This window comes from Helianthus annuus, chromosome 12, assembly GCF_002127325.2.
Source record: "Helianthus annuus cultivar XRQ/B chromosome 12, HanXRQr2.0-SUNRISE, whole genome shotgun sequence".
Classification (NCBI taxonomy): domain Eukaryota; kingdom Viridiplantae; phylum Streptophyta; class Magnoliopsida; order Asterales; family Asteraceae; genus Helianthus; species Helianthus annuus.
The window spans coordinates 65,681,751-65,705,546 of NC_035444.2; the positions used below are offsets into that span (position 1 = coordinate 65,681,751).

At 37.6% G+C, this 23,796-nt stretch overlaps 3 protein-coding genes across 6 annotated transcripts; all 3 read right to left on the bottom strand.

The window, feature by feature from the left end:
- Positions 1-8,937: 8,937 nt before the first annotated feature.
- Positions 8,938-9,258, bottom strand: LOC110893029 (dachshund homolog 1-like). Its single transcript, XM_022140151.1, has one exon. The coding sequence runs from the start codon at positions 9,256-9,258 to the stop codon at positions 8,938-8,940; it is 321 nt and encodes a 106-aa protein (XP_021995843.1).
- A 1,355-nt stretch (positions 9,259-10,613) lies between these two features.
- Positions 10,614-10,976, bottom strand: LOC118485057 (zinc finger protein ZIC 2-like). Its single transcript, XM_035981288.1, has one exon. It carries the CDS (start codon positions 10,974-10,976, stop codon positions 10,614-10,616), a length of 363 nt encoding a protein of 120 aa, XP_035837181.1.
- Positions 10,977-12,422: 1,446 nt separating this feature from the next.
- On the bottom strand, positions 12,423-21,554 carry LOC110895217 (ubiquitin carboxyl-terminal hydrolase 15). Of its 4 annotated transcripts, none has more exons than XM_022142496.2 (14): positions 21,238-21,433; positions 20,384-20,776; positions 19,219-19,603; positions 18,853-19,141; positions 18,629-18,768; positions 18,056-18,144; positions 17,827-17,912; positions 17,585-17,741; positions 17,385-17,508; positions 17,151-17,308; positions 16,964-17,048; positions 16,251-16,463; positions 16,112-16,173; positions 12,423-12,626 (listed from the first exon to the last, which is right to left on the bottom strand). In XM_022142496.2, the coding sequence occupies exons 2-14, from the start codon at positions 20,677-20,679 to the stop codon at positions 12,587-12,589; spliced, it is 2,124 nt and encodes a 707-aa protein (XP_021998188.1). In that variant the 5' UTR covers positions 20,680-20,776; positions 21,238-21,433; the 3' UTR covers positions 12,423-12,586. The 4 variants fall into 4 exon arrangements, with proteins under 4 accessions (XP_021998188.1, XP_021998187.1, XP_021998186.1 ...); XM_022142495.2 differs by lacking the exons at positions 12,423-12,626; positions 21,238-21,433 and adding exons at positions 12,737-13,437; positions 21,447-21,554; XM_022142494.2 differs by lacking the exon at positions 12,423-12,626 and adding an exon at positions 12,737-13,437 and having other exon boundaries at positions 21,238-21,429.
- Positions 21,555-23,796: the final 2,242 nt, after the last annotated feature.

The window sequence follows — 23,796 nt, forward strand, 5'->3', positions numbered from 1 at the left end:
CAGACCACATCTTCAGTTGCAGACATGAAAACAGATGAAATCAGCTTGCAGACAATTTATGTCTGCAAAAACAAACAGCACCTTAATGGTTTAAAACCTCTGAATGAATAAGAGGTAACCTCAAGTCTGAATGGTTAAGAGGTAACCTCTGAATGGTAAATCATCACATGTCACATTCTTCTACCTTCTCATTGGCAGAATTCTTAACGGTTCCATTAAGAGGTAGCCTCTTAATGACCATTCAGAGGCTACCAAACAGCCCCTTAAGCTGATTTATAGTCTTTGAAGGTGGAGATTAACGGATTTGTTGATAATTAGGACTTCTAGATGATATGATCAGACCTTATCACTGCAATTAGTAGGGTGCATTTAGTTTGTAGGAATTCAACGGAATTTAAGGGAATTGAAATCTGAATGTCAATTTATGATGTTTGGTTCACAAAATTAGTTAGAATTGGACTCTCAATTCCAAACTTCATGCATTTTCCTTACATTGGAATTGGAATTGGAATTGAAATTTGGCATGAATTCCTTCAAATTCCTTTAAATAAAGGAATTCAAAATTCTTCCTATATGTGATGGAATTCAAGTAAATTCAATGGAATCTCTAAGCGTTTCGACCCGCACCGTTTCGACCCATATCGTTTTGACCTGCATCGTCGAAAATCGCATTGTTTCGACCCCACACTGTTTCTACCCATAACGTTTCGACCCTGCACTGTTTCGACCTGTACCGTTTCGACCCATACCGTTTCGACCCGAACCGTCTAGAACCACACTGTTTTGACTAGAACCGGGGGTGGTGGGGGTCGGGTGATGGATTCCTATTCATTCGACAATCAAACAAATCAACAATGGAATTGAGAATCCAATTCCAACAATTTCCAATTCATATTGGAATGTTTAAATTCCAAATCCAATTCTTTCAAATTTCAATTCTTATACAAATTCCAATTCCACAACATTCCGCGGACCAAACGCACCCTTATATTTACATACAAAACACTTAATATTGTACAGGATAGAGACCAAATAACACATTTTACACAAGTTTAGAACTCATGAGTTAAATTCACGTACAAAGTGTCTTATCGTACAAAACGTAAGAAAGGCATGAAAAAACCAAAAAAATGCGGTGGCATTTTCGTAATTATTTACTCGTAGAGTAATCATCAAAATTACTCTACAAATGATCTTGTAGGGTAATTTTGATTTTGTAGAGTAATTTTGTAAGATGTTCTTGTAGCGTAATTTTGATCTTGTAGAGTAATTTTGTAGAGTGTCAGAATTACTCTACAAATGATCTTATATGTTAATTTTGATCTTATAAGGTAATTTTGTAGAGTATCATAATTACTCTACAAATAATTTTGTAGAGTAATTTTGAATTGTGTGTTGTTTGATAAACTTAAAAAATCAACTTTTCAAAAATCTTAAAGAATTATGCATATATAAAATATAAATATTTTTTTAACAATTTTACGGGCCCTAAGGTTTTTAGCCCTGAGCCGTACTCCACCTGGCCCTTGCTCAGAGCCGACACTGTACCAAAGTACGGTAAAAAATGAACTTTAGCCCTAAAATTTTGGTATAGATCTGCCACTGGCCACGACATCCCTACAGCCATCACCATCCCATCCCCCGTTTCCGCCTCCACTATTCGCACTGCCACCACTAGTGTTAAGAGCATCCACAACGCCGAACCAAGTCCAGATTCCAAACTTACCACATCATTCCAAACTCACTTTTACCTCCAACACTAAACCACTTCAAACCTCTATCTCATCATCTATTTTTCCTTTTATGTAAACTATATCTAATATATATAGTCTACTTATAATTTTTTTAATTAATAATCTTATTTATCTTTTGTTTTAAAATCTTAAAAAATACGGAAAATAAAACTAATAAGATAATAATTTATTTTATCTTATTTTTAATATTTTGTTATCTAGTATATTTATTTAATAAATAATTCGAATAAAATACTAAAATATTATTTATTTTTTACAACGGCTACTTTTGCAACGCTTATTTTTTTAACGCCTAACGGCTATTCCTTTAATGGCTGTAAATGCAATTCCCATTTCAACCAACATGTGCACTTTTTAACTCACAATTCACTGTAACGGTTCAGGGGTTCATGATTTGTTTAATTATCGAGTTTGTTTAGGTTCGATTATCTAGTTTTTGGTTAAATTATCTAATTTGTGTAATGTTTTTAATTTTAATAAATCTGTTTTTTAGTTTACATTATTTTTATATTATATATTTGTTTTTTTTTATTTATGTTATATTAATTTATATATTTCTGTTATTAATTTAGATGAATTTAAGGTTTCTTTTTATTCAATGCAAAAAGCTTTTTTTTTAAAATTGTTTTAAATTACATGGGGTCCAAATGTAAGAGGTTTGGACTAGTCCAGTGCACCAAATCGGACCAGTCCTAGTCATTAGCTCTAATGGGGGTTGTCCGAAATTGTTGGTTTGCTTTTGAACCACCATTCCAACCTAATTATAGATGCTCTAACAAGTGCAGCAATTGTAGCTACAGAAGCTAAAGCTCCTGCTAGAATAATTATCCCTCTATTTTTTTTTTTTTTTTTTTTTTGTGGTTTTGGTGGTTTTACCGAGTTCAAGGTGAAGATCAGTCCGGATTGGTGACTAATGGCGGATGGTTGGCGGCCTAGTAGTGCAGGGCCGTCCCCGAGAACTTTCAAAAAAAAATCAGGCCCTCACTACATAAAAAATTGGGCCCAAACTGTGGTTAAGAGGAAATGAATTTAAAAAGGGGTTTTCTAATGGCACACCCCCTGTCTATCCGCACACTTTTTCAATTCAATACGCATCGTATAGGCCTATACGATGCGTATTAAAATAAAGTAAAAGACATGGCAGGCTGACAGGTGCAGGTTATGTATGACGGCGGGCTTGATACGCATCGTATAGGCCTATACGATGCGTATCAAGGCACATGATTTTTGCAGTTTATTTTTTGTTGTGTTGTGTCGAATGAGAACCCGAGAAACGAAAGGGATTTCGAGCAGTTGGAAACAAGATTGTAGGAAACAGATGTGATTATCAAATGACAACTTGAGGGGTCTAGTCCTAGCTAGTTTCTCACACGTGATACGCATCTAATATGTCACATGATAAAAGCGCTTCTTTAGACAATCTGGGATTATGTTCCGCAAATTGGGAACCAAATATTCGTGTGTAAAAGCTTGGAAAGATGACCGAATAGAGATCTGTATACACCCTTGGTTTCTCGAAATCCCTTTCGTTTCGCGTCAAGATCTTTATCTATCATGTCATCGACCAACTGCTTGAACCAAGAATATGAAGATCACTGTCCAGGATAAAATATATTAAAACCATTCAAGCCCACCAGTCTACAATGTGTTATGGTCAGATTTTTCAAGTTTGCACAGTGGGAGAAAAGATCAGCACCCCTGTCAGTATTGTCCTTTAAATTCGCATAAAACAAATATTCGTTTCATAACCTCCTCCTATAAATCAACCACAACTCACCCGAGACCGACCTCTGGATCACACGTGGCCACGTGGGAGAAAAGACCAACACCCTTGTCGTTCCGTATTTTCTCCTTTTCTAATTCTCGAAGAATCTCGTAACGTATTCTCTATTTCTCTAAATCGTATGTAAAATTATAAAAAAACAAACAAACTAGTGGTTTATCACCCTGTGTGAGCATTGGAAGCCTGACAAACAGTCTTGCAATTACATCTTCAATTAAGACCGCATTATTAATTATAATGAAGTAATGAAGATTGAATGTGCAAACCGCAACCGTTTTTTACTACAGAAACGGTGGCTATGGGAAATACAAACCCAACACTCTTCTATGATGTTTCGAAACATTCACGAACCACAAATGGACTCAGACTCATACTACTCTAATATGACACATGATAAAAGCGCTTCTTTAGACAACCTGGGATTATGTTCCGTTTTATGACACATGACACGGCACGCTTACCTTAATCACATCTTCCATGGAGTCACAGATCCGACAATAGGGCCCACGGATCTTATGCCCACCCGAGACCGACCTCTGGATCACACATGATAAAAGCGCTTCTTTAGACAATCTGGGATTATGTTCCGTTTTATGACACATGACACGGCACGCTTACCTTAATCACATCTTCCATGGAGTCACAGATCCGACAATAGGGCCCACGGATCTTATGCCTACCCGAGACCAACCTCTGGATCACACATGATAAAAGCGCTTCTTTAGACAATATGGGATTATGTTCCGTTTTATGACACATGACACATGCCACATGATACGGCATGGTCAAACCTTTCTAAAAGTAGAAAAAAATAAAACAGAAGAAAGTGTTCCTCTTTGTTACCAAGCATGTCATCTGAAACAATTAACATGATATTGTTAGCAGGGGGAATCTATTGGAACACCTGATCGAGAGAAACTTCTTCGAGCTAACTGCCGATATCTCATCCTTCTTATCTTGCTATTAAACGAGGTATAATAGCTAATAGAATATGTTTAACTTTTGAAGGTTCTTTATATGCTTCTTTCCTGATGCCCATTCGACGGGCCACTTTTGTGCGTTTTGACCCTCTAGATTGTCTCTTCAAAGTCTCTATCTCCGTTGGGTTTGAAAGACGGATATGGAAACGATGCTATCTCCGTTGAGTTTGAAGCAAACGAATAGTACTTCCGAGACGATTCAAGTGAGTCCTATGAAGCAAGTGTATGTCTATTAAATTGAGAGGAATCATTATATGTTTCTTTCCTGATGCATGTCTGTGTTGAACAGTTTCTCCGTCGCTAATTTCTCCACTCACCGTGAAATCGAACAGTTTCTTTACAGATTCCGTCCGGTTTCAAAGCCGGTTAAGGATTACGAGTGTTCTAGACTCGTTCAAGGCATGCCTGTTTGTGCGATTTACAAAAATAAGGATGCATTCCACGGTAAACGATGCAGCTGATGAAATCGAAGGTGTTACTTCGGTTGTTCAGTACTTCCGAGATGATTCAAGTGAGTCCTATGAAGCAAGTGTCTGTCTATTAAATTGAGAGGAATCATTGTATTACATCCCCATTGAAAACAAGTGGTTGTAATGATGGAACCCTTGATTTGAAAAACATTTTTGAGAAATTTATAGTTCAATACGCATCGTATAGGCCTATACGATGCGTATTAATCGATGAATTTACTGAAATACCACTGTTCTTCTGATAAATTCAGGGGTATTTTTGAGAAAATTGAAAGTTTAATACGCATCGTATAGGCCTATACGATGCGTATTAAGCTTACATACGATACAACATAGGCCTATACGATCGTATATGGCATTATTTCAAATTTAGTTTTATCGTGTTTCCCTCGGTTCGACGCGTATACATCTCCTTTTTTGCCCATCTTTCGTATATTTTGTCGTTTTATGACGTATACCTTCAACATAAGTCGTTTCGGTGTCGTTCGGTTGCGTGTGAATATCATATTCTATGATTACGTACAGTTTTGTTTGAAATCCACTTGTACTCCATAGTGCCTGTTATATGTATACGTGTGTGTAAATATCGTTAGTCGCGTATTTTGACGTATTTTTGCGTATTTTGACGTATTTTAGCGTATTATAACGTATTTTGGCATATTTTAGCGTATTTAACGTTTTTTAGCGTATGTTAACATATGTAACGCATTTTAGCGTATTTTAATGTATTTTAGCGTATTTTAGCATATTTTAACGTATTTTGGCGTATTTAGCGTATTTTGACCTATTTTAGCGTATTTTTGCGTATTTTATCGTGTGTTAACGTATTTTAGCGTATTTTAGCTTATGTTGAAGGATAACACAAACAAGGTCTCCACAGTTTGTTATTCAGATGTCTATTCGATCATCTTTCCAAACTACAACACATGATAAGTTTAAACTTTATAGTGTGTGATTTGACCAGGAAAGGATTGGAGGTGATTTATACTTTTAATAAGCTATCACAGTTGTCAAATTCGTTATGTGCATTCATATTGTTTAGACAATAACAAATAATAAACGGATTGTTGGACTTCTTGTTCCAAATGCACGCCTCAATTCATCTTTTTTACTCTTTTCTTCGATTTCAACAAATCTTTTCCTTTTCCTTCAATTTCGAGAACATACTCCGTAACATGAAGACGTGTCGGGTTATTCTACTAGTGGTATTTTAATGAATTATTGAAGATTGAAAGTGCAAACCATAACCGTTTTTTACGACGGAAACGGTGGCTATGCGAAATACAAACCGCAATCGTTTGTGACTATGGGAAACACAAGTTTTCTTTTTGAGCTTGATGGATGTCTGTTATCTCAGTTGAGGCGTGCATTGTTTAAATCTGAATCAGTTGGTATGTGTTCGTATCAGCGTTGTTTATCACCCTGTGTGAGCATTGGAAGCCCGACAAACAGTCTTGCAATTATATCGTGTCAAGATGTTTCAGTTTGCACATTCAATATTCACAGTTGCATCTGGAACAAGAAGTCCAACAATCCGTTTATTATCTGTTGTTGTCTAAACAATATGAATGCACGCAACGAATTTGACAACTGTGACAGCTTATCTATTTGTGTGTGTCACATCCATCCTGTTTTTGACTATGGGAACGGTGGCTATGGGAAATACAAACCGCAATCGTTTGTGACTATGGGAAACACAAGTTTTCTTTTTGAGCTTGATGGATGTCCGTTATCTCAACGCTTCTCCTTACATTACTAATCTAGAATTGGAGAACCGTTGTGTATTTGCTTGCTGATCTGGAATTGGAGAACCGTTGTGTATCTGAATCAGGTTCTCAAACAAACACTACTAAAGATGAGTTGGTATTGAACCAAGAATATGAATATCACGGTGCAGACACGCGAGGAAGAAAGTCAGTGGACTGCCGAAGATGAAGTCAAATATGATCAAACATGGACATCAGATGTAAATCTTGAAGCAAATACGTGCTTCCCAATTTGCGGAACATAATCCCGGATTGTCTATAGAAGCGTTTTTTATCATGTGTCATATGGTAACAAGAGTATGTTGTTCCAAGATCAATTCCAATTGCAGTTTTTCAACTCTCCTGTTCCAAATGCAGCTGATGAAACCGGAGCTGTTATCTCGGTTGTTCAGACTGCCGCAGATGAAGTCAAATGTGATCAAACATGGACATCAGACATAAATCTTGAAGCAAATATGTGCTTCCCAATTTGCGAAACATAATCCCAGACTGTCTAGAGAAGCGCTTTTATCATGTGTCATATGGTAACAAGAGTATGTTGTTCCAAGATCAATTCCAATTGCAGTTTTTTCAACTCTCCTGTTCCAAATGCAGCTGATGAAACCGGAGCTGTTATCTCGGCTGTTCAGTACTTTCGTGATAAATACAATGTTCATCTTCGTTATCCTTTGCTTTCTGCAATTCAAGCAGGCACGGATGCTAAACGTACTGTTATTACATCCGAGACGATTCAAGTGCGTCCTATGAAGCAAGTGTCAGTCTATTCAATTGAGAGGAATCATTGCATTACATCCCTGTTGAAAAACAGAATCGATAAATTTAGGGAAAATGGGGTTGAAAGATGATAACCCAACAGTGGAGGATCTCATTCTACAGCTTCGATAAATTCAGGGGTATTCTCAAATAATGTTTCCTAGATGTTTGAAGACCGACAAATGTCCAAAGTGCTGCTTCTTCGTTCGTGTGACGGAAAGCTACCGCGTGACAGGAAGGTACCTTGCAAAAAATTAAAAAATTAAATCGACACCTTCAATACGCATCGTATAGCCCTATACGATGCGTATTACTTTTTGGTAAGGGGACAATGGCAGCCTTTGGCAGACATAGAAGTTTGAACTCACCTCAATACGCATCGTATAGGCCTATACGATGCGTATTGAGGGTGTCGATTTAATCCCCTTGGTGTGCCAATAATACAACCCTTTAAAAAAATAAAATCATGGTGGTATAGTTAACCCTTGAACTTAGGACTTCTAAATTATCTTGAGATGCTTTTTCCACTCCACTACCAATATTTTTACATATAAAAAATAAACGCATATACTAAATATATAATTTAGTATATATATAAAAGCTTATAAAAAACTTTTCGGGCCTATTGAAAATTTGGGTCTCGGACGACAGCAGAGGTTGGCCAACCCAATAGCGTGGGGGTTGGAACTTTGTTTTTCCTTTTCCTGCCATTATTAAAGAGAGCACAAAACAATCTATAGCATAAGTTTTCATCTTTTTTTCCAAATACATGACAGACAGAATGTTCGGTTGTTATCCCATCTATAGTCATTATTACGTTATTGGTAGTTAGTTACACATTCCCTCCATTCCCAAAACAGGACATGGGTTTGTGCTTTTGTTTGTTAATTCTTGTTGTTTTGTGGCCTAAATTTTGCGAATAAAATGAAAATATTGTAATTAATCAAATATACTTTAAACATACATCAAAAAGCCATCAAGTCAATATAAACTTTCCATTATAAATTCTTAGTAAAGTTGAAGTCTTGAACAAAAATCCTTAGTACCCCTACTGCTACTATTGTTTCCCAATAAACTCGAATACATCCATGGAATATAGCTTTACTCGAAGCTATAACGATAATCAGTCATCAACTGATGCATAATCATTTGGCATATAAACCTCAGAAGCTTCGCACAACTACAATCAACTGCAGTGTGTGTGTGCGCGCGCACTTAGCTCTAATATTTTCTTTTTGGAAACATATGGTATATATAAATTTTTAAGAAGCTCAACAAGGAAACGTTTTTCATTTAACTTATGATACATGTACATATAACTTTAACTTATATTTAAAACACTGAAATATAGAAAAAATAGACACATTTCACACATGCTTAGAAGTCAACCATTCTGCACCCTTCACATACAATATAGTGATCAAACCTTAATCATCCTCCACAGCCGCCACCACAGCCACCACCACCGCATCCCCCACCACCACATCCCCCACCGCCGCCTCCACTATCCCCACCAGCGCTAACGATTACAGCAGCAGTAGCTGCAGCTCCCACTAGAATAACCTTCCTTTCATCTCTTTCTGTGGTTTTTTTACCTAGTTCAAGGTCAGGATCGGCTCTGAGTGGTGGGTGCGGGCCAGTGGTTGGAACTTTGGTTTTCTTCTTCTTGCCAGTATTAAAGAGACAACACAAAAGAAACACTGCTGCAGCTACAGAACCGCAGACGATAAGAACGATAGCATACGCTTTCATCTTTCTCTAAATGCATGACAATAGAATATTGGGTTGTTATCATATTTATAGCATAAGGTTTGCATGGAGATTATGTTAAGGGTAGTTTTGTCAGTTGACTTATGTTATATACTGCTAACTTGAGCCTACATGAAAAAAAGACTTTAAGAGCAGGGAAATGAAGGGGAATTGCTAGGAAAAGTTATGTGATTTGGGCAATTGACTTTAACGAACTCTCATACATTTCAGGGAAATTTAATCACAGGATATTACTAGACGATCCGAGTGAAACGTCAAGTATTGAACTTTTGGTGGTGAGAGCGTTAAATGGTTCATGTATGCAGGTTGACACGAACAAGACCAACACTTAAATTGTGTATAAAACAATTACGTTCAAACTATAAATTTTGTGTTTATTTCTCTTTATCAAAACAGTTCTCATGACATGAAGCACAATTTTTCAAAAAAAAAAAAAAAGTCCATAAAATAAACGGGATATCCCATAAACCAACTAGGTTGGCACAAACTTGGCCCGTTCGTCTAAACATGTTTGCAGATACAACTACATGAACCCATTTAGACTAAACGTAAACCCGCAAATCTAATATAGACTCCGGTAGAATGAGAGTCTTTGACACATAATTCTCACAGCTACCAATCTCAAGTAGCTCATGAGCGGCTCGGCTCGTTTACATCACCTACTTTGCACTTGTGGGGGGGCCGATTCATGATGTTAGCTAGGCTTTAAGCCTGGCCACATGACTTTCGGAATACGTCCTCTCTTCTATTGAGCGTTAAGTATAGAAATTAGAGACATCAACTCCAAACATAGCGAAAGTTATGCTTGTACATACAAAACACGACGTAAACCCAAAAAATCGTTTCAGACATTACCCAAACATAAAAAAGTTATATTTACTTGGTATATTGATACTCTCAAAACTAAAAATTTACACCTAAAAAATGCTTGTATATAAAACAATTTCGCGTCTTTTTTAACTGCATAGATTACCTGAACGTTACTGAAACACATTTTTTTGAAGTTCATATAGACAGGTCAACTATCAAACCCATCAAGTTGACCCGAACCCATTTAGACTAAACCCAAACACCGCTAGCCTTATGCTACATTGACTGAAAAAATCAGCAAGCAATTGATGTATAATCATTTGGCATATAGCCTTGGAAGCTCGGCACAACTACAATGACTGCGCCGGTAATAATTTGGGCCCCGAAGAAGGTGAAAAATCGCATGCAAGATCTGAAAATCATGAATAAAAGTTTACAGATAACTACTTGCAAAGAGAAGTGGCAAAGATCCACATTACAAGACACAAACCGGCATCTACAAGTATGAAAATGATTCAAAACTTAAATCAATCTCCACAGCCACCACCACAGCCCCCGCCGCCACACCCCCCACCATCACCACCGCATCCGCCACCATCACCTCCACTATCAACACCACCTCCACATCCACCACCACCACCTCCACATCCACCACTGCCACTAATGATCACAGCCGCTGTAGCTGCAGACGCTGCAGCTCCTGTTAGGATAACCATTCCTCCATCTTTTCTTGTGGTTATGGTGCTTTTACCTAGTTCAAGGTCCGGATTGGTTCGGAGTGGTGGAACTTTGGTTTTGTTTTTCCTGCCATTATGAAAGATACAGCACACAACAAACACTGTTGCGGCAATAGAACCGCAGACTATGAGAACGTTAGCAAGCGGTTTCATCTCTCTCTTAATACATGATAACAGAACACAGGTTGGTTATCCTGTTTATAGCATAAGGTTGGTTGCTTGAAGATTTATCTCAAGGGTAGGTTTGTCAGTTGACTTTTGAAAGTCAAAAAACTTGAAGACTGTGTAATTGTCAAAGCAGGGAAATGAAGAAGAAATGCTAGGATAAGTTATTTAATTTTGGGCAATTGTTTACAGTCAACTCTACAACATTTCTGAGAAATTTAATTACTAGAAACGTCGTTTAGCCGAATGTAACATCTTCAAAAATCATGTTGTTACAAGAAAACCGCACGCAGGTCATGAACAAGTACATTGTGCATACATTCAAAACCGAAAGACAAAAGATACCAACATGAACATTTGATATCAACGTCACGGATTTTAAAGTTAAAATTTATTTTTGATGGTATAAAGTTTGTGATGAAGGGTGTTAAACGAGTCGTGTTTGTAGGTTGGTGGGCTAAACCTGTTGTGAACCCGAAACTTTATGCGAACCCAAACACGACATGAACCAAAAAAAATCCTCTCAGACATATAAACTATATTTACTTGGCATACCAATACTCTAAAATTACAAATATATCCCTAGCTAGGCTTATGGTAGATTGACAGAAGGAATCAGCAAGTAATTGAGATATAATCAGTTGGCATACAACCTCAGAAGCTCGGCACAACTACAATGGCTGGCTGCACCAGGAAAACATCTAAGGCTGTAATGCCTCGTAAGTACCTGCTATGTTTCATCATCTTCCATTCTGTCAGATTACAAGGAATTAAGAATTCAAAATATGTATATAAATCTCTTACTTAATATAAGCTACAATCTGCGTCTACGAGTATGAAATCGTTCGTTTTAGGGTTTATGATCGCCGACAGCCTTCAACTCCTTTATAACTTCTTAATATACCGAATAAGTTCCATCAACAACCCTTCATCTTTTATCTTTGTTTCAGAATCCATCCATTAGTTATATCCTGACTACTATTTATACAGGTCAAAGATTTCAAATTAAGTTACAATTTGTGGTAAGAGAGAGACTTGGTGTTCTAAGTGACACAAGTTCAATTCCTGACCTTCCCATTATTTTCTGCGGCACCTGGTGATGATGGAAGACTAGGCGAAAAGGTGGAGATCGCTAGTTCGATCTTTGAACTAAGCGGGTTTTCCTTCACCGCATTGTCGTGCCTTCGGGCGAGTATGGCTTCGGCCCTAGGTGAGGGTTTTCCCCGGTTCGGAGGCGAGTGTATCCCGATATGGTGACTTTCGCCAGTAGCCTATTTGGTGGATTCGTTGTCCGTTCAAAAAAAATTTGTGACTCAAACACCACCAGAGTGGCCTATTATCTAAAAAGGTTAAATGGGTTGATAGGTTGTAATCGATGGGTTAACCTTATAAAATAATTATATTTTTTATCAGATTGCAAGCATGAACTAAATGAGTTAAATAAGTCATATTTATTAAACGAGTTAGATACACACTTAACACGATTATGGATTACACATGACAAATTTCACACTGAACACATGGGCCGGTACAGACCCAACCCGATTAAACGACGGCCCAGGATGAAGAATCTAAGTACGTATAGCAAGAATGCAAGATCACCCCCTCAAATGTGTAGGAAAAATGGTCGTCTTCAATCTGTTTAAGCCATCAATAAACAAGTGTATGTATTGTTATGTGTGATTTAGGATATGTAAATTGGACAATATTATAACTTAATTTAGTAGAGGTACATTATCAAATAAAAATGATATGTTGGTGCTCACCATATACCAACTTTAATCCAAAAGAAAATAACTCTATAAATTCAAGGGGGCCTCATTTACATAACAATTGGAAAATTTGAGGCACCAATTCCTACCCCTATTCCAAAAATCTTTCAACCACTTTTACATACCATCTATGTTATGTATATAAACCACAATGGTTGTTACTACTACCACTACAAGAAGAAAAAGCTTCACTTGAAGAACAACAACAATAAGCCTTTTCTGTGTTACGTAATCTGTAAGGCGGGTTACCCGTTTCATAACATTTCAAAACGCAACTTTTCTCCTCAACGAATCTCGTGTGGGCCCTACTTCTTGAAAACCTGTTACGCGAGACCGTCGCATGATTGAGGTAATCATGAGGAGTGTAAAGGGTGTTGAAGATTGACGAAATCGGATCAGTGTTGTTGTCGCTATAATCGACAGTGCTAAATGAGTCGCGTGTGCTTTCGGTGGTGAAAGATGCGTCATCTGAGCTTGTGAATATTGACCAGTCACTAGATGTCGCATCTGAAAAGTCAACGTTTGACGGTCTTGTGTGAAGATGGTTTCCGTTCAAAGCTCCTTGAAAACAAGTTGACTCTTGATGGTGGTAAAAGGTTGACTTTGGCGGTTTTGACTTTGTAAAGCTGGAAGTTTGGTGTTTGGAGTGTTTCCGGCTTGGGGGCCGAGGGGATGATCTACAAGAAAGATGAAAGCTTTTACGTAAAGGTGGGAAAATGACAGGTTCGGGTCAAACTGGTACTTTTTGCACTTGCCCAAACAAGTCAGGTTCAGTTGACCCGAAACACTTTGTAGCCACAATTGTAAGTGTCAAATAATATTATTTATCAAGATTGTATTGTTTCCATAACAATCTTAACTTTTTGAATCATATAATTTGTAAGGTGGGTCAAGTTATTCTACAAAGTCTTCTAATTGTAAGAAGTGTAAGAAAGATTTATAGAGTGACAAGTGTCTAATAACCTAAAACTAAACCCACTACATCACCACCAAAAACCTAAACACCCACCCCCACCACCACCCAAAAACCTAACCCCCCCCCCCCAACCAAAAAACCTAAACCCCCCCCCCCCCCCCCCCGGCAAAAAAAAAAGCAAAAAAAAAACTATACCTCACAAAAAAACCCCCAAAAAACCTAAACCCCCACCCCCACCCCCCAAAAACCTAAAAAAAACCTAATCCCCCCCCCCACCCCCCAAAAACCTAAAAAAGCTAAACACCCACCCCCCACCCCTCGGCAAAAAAAAAAAAAAAAAAATTTTTTTTTTTTTAGGGTGGGTGATGTGTGTGTGTGTGGGGGGGGGGGGGGGGTTAGGTTTTTGGTGGTGGTGGATGTTTAAGGTTTTTTTTTTTTTTTTTTTTTTTTGTAGTGGGTTTTTTTGTGTAGTGGGTTTTTTTAGGTTATCGGACACTTGTCACTCTATAAATCCTTCTTACACTTCTTACAATTAGGATCCTTTGTATTTGATCCTAATCCTTTGTAAGGTTTTATGCATTAAATATACACTATCAGCAAACTTTTGACCCGATTCCTTTTAAGCTACTAGCCGTTTTCTAGAGGGGGCAATCTTGACCCAAAGCCTTTCAAGTGGGTTGGTTTGGGTTGCTTTTAAAATTATATGGGTTGGTTTGGGTAAGATATTTTAACTAAATGGGTCACTTGAAATTACATCTTGCTATTTTCGAGTCAAAGCGGGTCGACAACATTAAAGAAATGGGTCGATGTGGGTTAGTGTCTTAAAGAGACGGGGCCGGTTTCGGATCGGAATGGGTTTCGAGCCGGCACAAGTATCCGCACGAGACGGGTTACGACACGACACGAAACGGGTTTTGGATCGGAACGGGTTCAGTTCAAATTGAGTTTCGGGCCGAGACGAGTTCGGCACGACACAAGTTTTGGATCGGAACGGGGTCGGTTCGGGTCGAGTTTCGGGCCGACACGACTTTTTGCACGGGACAGGTTTCGAATCGCAACGGGTTTTGGGCCGACACGAGTTTCCGCACGAGACGAGTTTCGGGTCGGGACGGGTTTCGTACCGTTTCGACGCGAACCGTTTTGACGCGTACCGTTTCGACCAGTACCGTTTCGAATCGAACCGTTTCGACGCGTACCGTTTCAACCCGTACCGTTTCGAATCGAACCGTTTCGACACGAACCGTTTCGACGCATACCGCTTCGACGCGAACCGTTTCGACTAGTACCGTTTCCACCCATACCGTTTTGACCCGTGCCGTTTCGAACCGACGCGATCCGTTTCGAAGCTTACCGTTTCGACCCGTCGATTGATGCACGGGTGTTTTGTATTTTACAACCAAAAGTTAACGTAGGTACACTCGTGGGAAATATCGTAGAAATGTACATTACTTTACATGCTTGAATATTTAATTTCCCAAGAGATTTATTGTTTAATATTGATGATGCAGCAATATATTAATTCTGCCAAACAACATCTACTCCAGAAACTTTTATATGAATTCAGTTTTCAAAAATTACTAGTTTCCTTCCATGTCTACAAAATCTTTCGTTTGATTATCACAAGTCGTTTCAATAAATAATTGATCATTTAGGCATCTCTACGTGGTTTGTTACCGTTTCGACGCGAACCGTTTCGACGCGTACCGTTTCGACCCGAACCGTTTCGACCAGTACCGTTTTGAACCGAACAAAATTGCCCCTTGATGTACAATCTCTTTAAAAAAACATTTTTAACCAATCCGACCCGAAACCCGTTCTGACCCGAACCCGTTTCGACAAACAACCCATTTTTTAATTGACCCGAACCTGTTTTGACCCATGACCCGACCCGACCCGTTTGCCAGGTCTACCGTTTTCGTCCCTGAGGTTTGACCAGTTTTGCGACTTCAAAGGTTTGTTTTTTTCGCATTTGGATCCAAAAGGTTTGAAATCTTGCCATTTTCATCCGGCTCGTTAACCCCATCAATTTTTCTCCGTTAAGTGAGGGGTATTTTCGTCTTTTTTGTTAACTTACATAGCAATTCAGTCTTTGTCACTTTATGTACATTATGCTAAATGCTTGTACATAAAGTGAAAAAGCCCAAATTGCCCTTTTAGTTAACAAAAAACAAATAGAAATACCCCCGACTTAACGGAGAAAAATGGAGCTGGATGAAAATGGTTTTGGATCCAGATGCGAAAAACAAACCTTTGGACAAAAGTCGCAATACTCAGGAACGAAGATGGCATTTTTCTGTTTTTTTAATTAACTTTACCCGTTAAAGGACTAAAAAATAACCGGAAGCGACCCACTCATAAGTAAATGGATCAAAATTTCAGCTTCTAATTTCAAGCTGGTGATAAATGAAGAAGCAAACTGCAAATAAATCGCCTACCTCATGTAAAACAATATGTATGCACCTTCTGACATCACCTGATTCAAAGGCACTCTGAGAACCTGCAACTCGACGGTTATCGTGACTTGATTTTACATTTATCTAAATAATCAGAGTTAATTACGAGGAGGTTAATTACCTGAGAATCATCTATTTTTGACCAATTGCCTTGAAAATCTTTCACATATGATATATAGTGACCAGAAAACGATGCATTCATTGTGTCCAAGTGCACAACGACACCATAAAGCAAGTATAACGGAGGAATGTCGTCTTTTCCCGTCATAAATGGGATCATGTCCAACATTTCCGGATACTCAATACACTTATTTAACTTCCCGTAACTCCCCTCCTGATAATAACCAAAGCAGAATATGTAACCTTTTTAAAGTCATATAACCATTTACAGAAACAATAGTTACTCTAAAAATGTTAGCTTTCCAAATTAGAAAGAGAGTAAAATGCCATTTTCGTCGGCCAGTTTTGCGACTTAAGTCCAAAGGTTTGTTTTTCCGCATCTGAATCCAAAAGGTTTGAAATCTTGCCATTTTCATCTGGCTCGTTAGCTCCATCCATTTTTCTCTGTTACGTCAGGGGTATTTCCGTCTTTTTTGCTAACTTAAAGGGCAATTCGGTCTTTTTCATTTTGTGTGCCGAATACCCCTAAAAAAGACCGAATTGCCCTTTAAGTTGACAAAAATTACCCCACTTAACGAGCCAGATGAAAATGGCAAGATTTCATACCTTTTGCATTTAGATGCGGAAAAACAAACCTTTGGACGAAAGTCGCAAAACTGGCGAAACCTCAGGGACGAAAATGGCATTTTACTCTTAGAAAAAGTAGTTGAATACCTGAAATCTCTTCAATACAATTGTCAATATATTCGGAGCCTCGTGTATAGCCAATTGCTTCCGTGCCCGAACATAAGCAGCACACCTTCAAAATTAAATAATTTAGTAGACCGTTACTTTCCAATTATATACACATAACGCATGACCGATAAATATATAGATATTTCAATATAAAAAAGGAACAAACCTTCCACATCTATACATGTTTTCTCCATCCAAATCTTCCGGCCTTGTGAATTGGGCTAATGCGTCTTCTAGCGTGTCGACCCGCCCAAATATCTCTAGGGTAAGGTCCATAAAGTTTTCATATTTATCCGATTCATGGTGACATTTCAAGCATTCAACCTACACACACACAAAGACGTATATCTAGTATCTTTTTGGATTTTTAACCCATAAAAATGCAAGAAAGACGTTTCACCTTTGACCGGAGTTGACCCCCAAAAGTGTGTTGAATAAAGGTTGTTTCTTGCAATTTAGGATCAACTACATTTTCCCCACCCAAACGCTCCAAACATATAGATTGCATAGTCGTGATCAAAAGCCTAGAAACAAAACACGACAGATTAGAATATGTAACATGTTTCAAAGTTAACAACTTTATATTCCAAGATTACAAACCTTAAAAATTCGTGAGCGTCTTCTTGACTTCCGTCACCGATTTGGCAATTAACGCTTCGCATATGCAAAAGAATGTTGCTAAGAGACAATGGCTCGCAACTTAACATCGTTACATAGTGTTCAAGTTCACACATTAGGCACCAACTTTTTGCACAACCTAATGTAAAAACAAGATAAACAATAAAAAAGATATCGATGTCCAAATATTGATTTATAAAGAGAGAATGAGAAGTTTTAATTACAGGTTCTTGAATGTGATCTATGAAGCAAAAAGATCGTCAACGGCTTTGTAGACATCAAGCACTGCATCACAGCATTTGCATAACAGCTGCAAATGATAATGTGAATTTGATGATTATTGAGATAAATGTAAAATTACCTATCTACCCATAACTTTAAGCACGTGATAATATGAATTTGACGATTGAATTCTACAAGAATAATTTGAAAACATGCGTTACGGTGAAGTACCTGTTTCCGCAATTCACAAGTCCCCTTGGAGAGAAGTCAAAAGCTTCATACCCGAAGTACTTCAAAAACTCGTCATACGGAAATAGCATCTAAAATTGTGAGAAAAAAAAAATTCACTTTAGCAAGATTCAATATAAATGAGGCTTCTTAACCTTCAAGGGGGTGGCACAGTGGTGAGCATCTGATAATATATATATATGGGGGGGGGGGGGGGGGGTAACGTACAAGACCACCTTATCATGCAATGTGTACACGAGCATCTCAACCACACATCGGATCTAATCTAGACCTTCAATTGAACACGGTGGCGCAATAGTAATTAACTTGGCATAATTACGCATGGGTTGGGTTAAACCCTAATTACGCACGTTATATTGGCGGTCGCGTACCGTCGCACGTTAAGAACCTTTTGTATTTTAAACGCACTCTCCATCCCTCTCTCTCTCTCTCTCTCTATATATATATATATAGTGAGGTACCAAAAGTAACTTAATTTGGTTGTATTAGTTTCTTTACGCTACCCGCTTCTATATAACGTATTTTAATGAATCGATATTTGGTTCTGATAATTACTTTTATTTTCTTATGCTTGTCACCGTTGACTTCCGAAGTTTCCACTCTGCCATGCTTCGTTGACTTCTTTAGACCAATCATCTTCATAAAACCCTTGCTAATACCGCCACTGCCTTTCACATCACTCGTTTGCAAAGCATCTGTGCATCATGTCATAAAAAACGGTAAAAGTTTAGTCGATTAAAATAATGAAAATCAAAATGAATGAATATCCTGAAACCTACCCAACTCATCATCAATTTGGCCTGTATTTTCCGTTCTTGAACACATTTGATCTTTCGAGAATTCCACCGTTGACTTTCCTAATTTCTGTGATTTGCTCCCAGAAGAATACGATCGTGAACTCTTCTTTGGTGGGCATCTCTCAGTTTCCATATCTAACGCTTTTGCACTGTTTTGAGCCGGTGATACTGAGTCATGTTGACCGTTTGACTTTAGATCCTCGTGTTTCGAACCAACAATATCAGCATTGTTTCTTTCTGGAATAACTTCCTTCGAATGACTCCGCTTGGACTGCATTTAGCATTTTTCCCATAAAGATATACAAAAATAAAATAAAAAACTCACGGAAGATACAGTAAGATATTAACCTTATGTCTGATATAAGTTTCCTTAAACGTTGTATTATCATACGAAGTAGAACACGTGTCCAGGAATGAATCTACTGCGTCGGTATCTTCTCGGGTTGAAACTTCCCTATTAGTTTTGCAACGATTTCGTTTATCTGAAGATTTTAATTCGGAAAGGGGCCCGGAAGATGATTCGGGTGGATCATCTGAAGCAGATATTTCATGCCCAATATTGGATTCAGAGCAGTGAGAATTCGAGTTTTCATGTATCGATACTTGTTCATGAACAGATAATAATTCTTCATTTGATGCGGATTTAGGAGACGAACAACTACTGTTGACCTCTAATCGTTGGCACTCGTGTTTATGAACTTGCCTCCAATGAAGTATTTGACACTTGCCAGAACTGCATGAATGTAATGAAGTATAAGTAGACAAATAATTCAACGATATCTACATCCCGAAAGTTACAAACATACAACCAGTCGATTAACGGTATGTTTGGATGTGCTTCATAAGATTATAAAAATCAACCACTTTAAAAATGCACATCTACGGATCTACCCCACCCTCCCCCCCCCCCCCCAAACCCTCTTCTTAAAAGCTATAATAGGTACTAGGTAGATGAGTTTACATGTATCTCGATCATACTTGTTAATAACGAATAACAGACGATAGCGACAAGCAACCTATAAGCTACATAGCGATAGCGATGAAATAGCAGGCGCTATTTTATGTTTAGCGATACAGTAGAAGAAAATATTAGAAAGATTTTATATCCAAATACGGCGTTTCTATACGTATATTTAACAAAAAAAACCTACAATCCAGCTATTGTATACGTATATTTTATCGCAATTTATATTAAAACAAAAAAAAACCTGAAATCCCGCTATTTACTCGCTATGGAGGCGCCAAAATCAGATAGCGATGAATGAGCGCCTCGCTATGCTATCCGCTATAGCGCTCGCTATGAGCCCTATTAACAACCATGATCTCGATAATCAAGTTAAACAAAATAACTTCTTACAAGATTCTCCAAATCTTGAATATTATTACCCTAAAAAATCATAACGACTTTTATCCAAACACTCAAAAACTGATCATTACCAGTTCAGTATGCATCATTGAAAACTCAAATCAAAGCAAAAGTAAAAACCAAACCAACGAACTAAACATAACATACCAATATCGCACAGTTTTGCAGCGTGAGCAACGCGTAGTGGCGGGACTAAAGCAATTAGCACACTCATGAAAACCATTGACGACCTTCGATACCGATACAACAGGTACATCAACAACAGCAGCAAGCATGGCCTCAGCCCTAAACGATTCTTGTGCAGCAATCTGAGCAAGAACCCTAATTTTATCTTTCTTTTTCGCCACCTCACTCCATTTTCCCAACAAAATGTAGGCGATAATCGGCAACACAACAAACACTAAAAATAGACCAGGTAAATCGGTTTCCTTTGTATGGAGCATGTCCCCACCAGCATACTCATGACCAGTTTTCACCGCAAACTATTTTCGTCGAATCACCAATCGGGTTTTCTCAAAATTCCCATAACAAATAAAGTCCCTGCAAATAAACCACAAAGAACTAATTGCTAATAAATACAAACCCTAAATTTAATTTGGGTAAAAAAAATCAAAGATAAGTGAAACGGTCGTGATTCTTGAAGTACGAAAATGGCAAAATACATATCTACTTGACCTAATTTTTTATTTAAGTTACCCTTTTTAGGAAACCACAACAGAAATAGGTAACTTCAGTTGGGGGAAATTGAAACCTAAAGAAACAAGCAACAAACATATAACAATATTTAACTAAAATTAACAAGTATTATTCTTTATACCCTAAAGAACCAATGGCATTTGATGTCACTCATCTAGGCTTACAAATTTGGGGAAAACGTATAAAGATTGAAACTTTATGTCGAAATTGAAGAAAATACACAAAACCCAGATCAAGATTACGAAACCCAGATGAAATCAGGCAACTTTAGTTCAAATCTAAAGAGGGTTTTGATGAATCCGTACCTATTTTGCTGAAGAACAAGAAAATCTGAAAAAAAAAAAAAAAGATTCTTTTTTTTCCCTCAAGTTTAGAGTGAATACATACAAATTTTGTAACTATAATTAATAATAATAATTTACTATCCTCTCTTTCTGTTTTTCTCTCTCTCTATGTGTGTGTGTGTGTTTTGAGGGAATAAATACAAAATTTGTTTACTATAATTTACACTCACACAGAGTCTTTGAATAGATACAAATGTTGTTGCTTCTCGTATGATCTTTTTGGTCTTCAAGATTCGGGTGGTTTTTGTAATTTTGTAAGAGGTAGAAAAAATTTAGGTGCTTTGCAGAGCTGGCACACAACTAGTGGATAATTTACTTGACATGGTGGTGGGGTATGTGGTATTGTTACAAACTTTGTAATAATTTGTGCATCATTTTCTTGTAATTACGATGTGGATGTGACTTGTGGAGAATGATTTTCATGCCCAAATCAAGATTTCATTTTTTGCTATGTATTTAAGCCACTTGTGTTGTGTTGTTTTGATATTTTTCTCAAGTGGTGTTTGTTAAATCATACAACTCGCTTGATATATTTAACTAACAACGAAATGGCTAATGTGACCACTAACAAAGTCATATGTCACGTATGACCACTTTCATCATGTTGTACGAATTGATTCGGGCCGCACATTGAACCAACCGCTTTGCTTGTCGGACCGCTTTTCGTCTTTTAAGGAGAAGATCGGTGTTCAACTTCTGGCATGGAATGGGTTAAAATTAGTTTGGTGTAATTAAGGAGTAGAGTAGGGTAACATTCGTCGTTAAAAAAATATAATAAACACTTAACATATATATTTAACTTTTCATAGTTAGTGTTCCGTGTTTTTCGTAGTTTTAATAGTTGGTGTTTCAACGTTTTTCAACTTGTATTGTAGAGGACCTATTTAAGATCCCAACTTGTATTGTTGGTAAACCTCGCATTACATTATAGGTTATGGGTTCTAGTTTGGTAACTCTCCTTTTAACTTTTCAAATCTAATCTTAATTTTCTTAGATTATATGTTGTGAATGGACTCTAAAGGAGTTTTTACATGGAAAAATGTTGGCACGTGATGCCACGTAGGCAATTTTTTTTTTACCCTCGTGGGGCTTTAAGGGGCATTGTACGGCTTTACGTGAAATGTGGTATTGGGATTGAGCTGGATAGATATGATTGGATGCAAACTTTAAATGATACACACACATGGTGCCCAAGCCTAGGGTTGTTCACAAGCTGAGCCGAACCAAACCAAGTGGATCTTCGCTCGTGCTCGGCTCGACAATAATCGAACGAGCATTTTCCATCGAGCGGCAAGCGAGTAGTCGATGATAAGGCAGATTACGATATTTAAACATAATACTTAAATTGAAGTTTAAACATCATTTTTTTACGTATTAATGTTGAATGGTTCGTAGAACATTCGTCATTCAAAAAGTGTAATAAACACTAACATATTAATAGTGGGGTATGTGGTATTGGTTACAAACTTGTAATAATGTGTGCATCATTTTCTTGTAATTACGATGTGGATGTGACTTGTGGGGAATGATTTCATGCTCAAACCAAGATTTAATTTGTTACCATATATTTAAGCCGCGCATTTTGTAAACACCAATGACACGTTATCTAAGTCTTGAGTCGTATGAGAGTCCGTGTCAGATGGTTTTTGCAAATGATACAACTCATTTTGTGTTTAGCTAACACAAAAATGACTAATATGACCATTGACAAAATAATATGTTTTGTATGACCATTTTGATCATGTGTATGAAATTGAAATGATTTGGACTGGACATCAAACCAGTCATTTTAGTCGTCCATCGATTGGACCGCTCAGGCCAAACTTAGGAACCGGATATAGGGGTGTTGTGGGAGTTTATATGAAATATTGTATTAGGGTTGAGGTGATTGGATATGATTTGTTGTAAATTAAAAACACACACACATGTTGCAGGGGTGCTAAAGGTGATGATGTGGCAAGAGGCGTCAACTCCTCCAATCCCACAACACAGCCTTATCCACGTCGACCCCCCAAAGGGTGCAAACCAAAACGTTAGAACAAGCGCTTCACGGTCCAACCGGTAGACTGGCCGGTCCGGTCCCTTTTAAAAATTGACTCAACCCATATGATGACGTCATTTGGTATCTCTATAACATTACTCCATCTATATTTAAGTTCTGTTTGGTTCAAATATTTCAAATAAATTGTAATAGAAGGAATTGAAATGGATATTTTTCATGCATTCGTTTGGCAAAATGAAATAGCTTTTTTCTTACATAATCGTTTTTGGTTTGTAAAACTGTAAGAATATTTACAACATAAAATTATAATACACGTGGGCTTAAAAAAGGTTGAGAAAAATGATTTAATAACAAAGAAAGATTAAAAGGCTTCTGGCCGATGTATAAAGATGATGTCCGACCCATGAAGTTGAGGGTTTGTGATACGATACCCGACCCGGGTTAGAATTCGTCGAGTTAAATTCAAAGGCAGCAGGGCGAAAAATTGGAGACAATGGCACCAAAATTAAATTCATTTA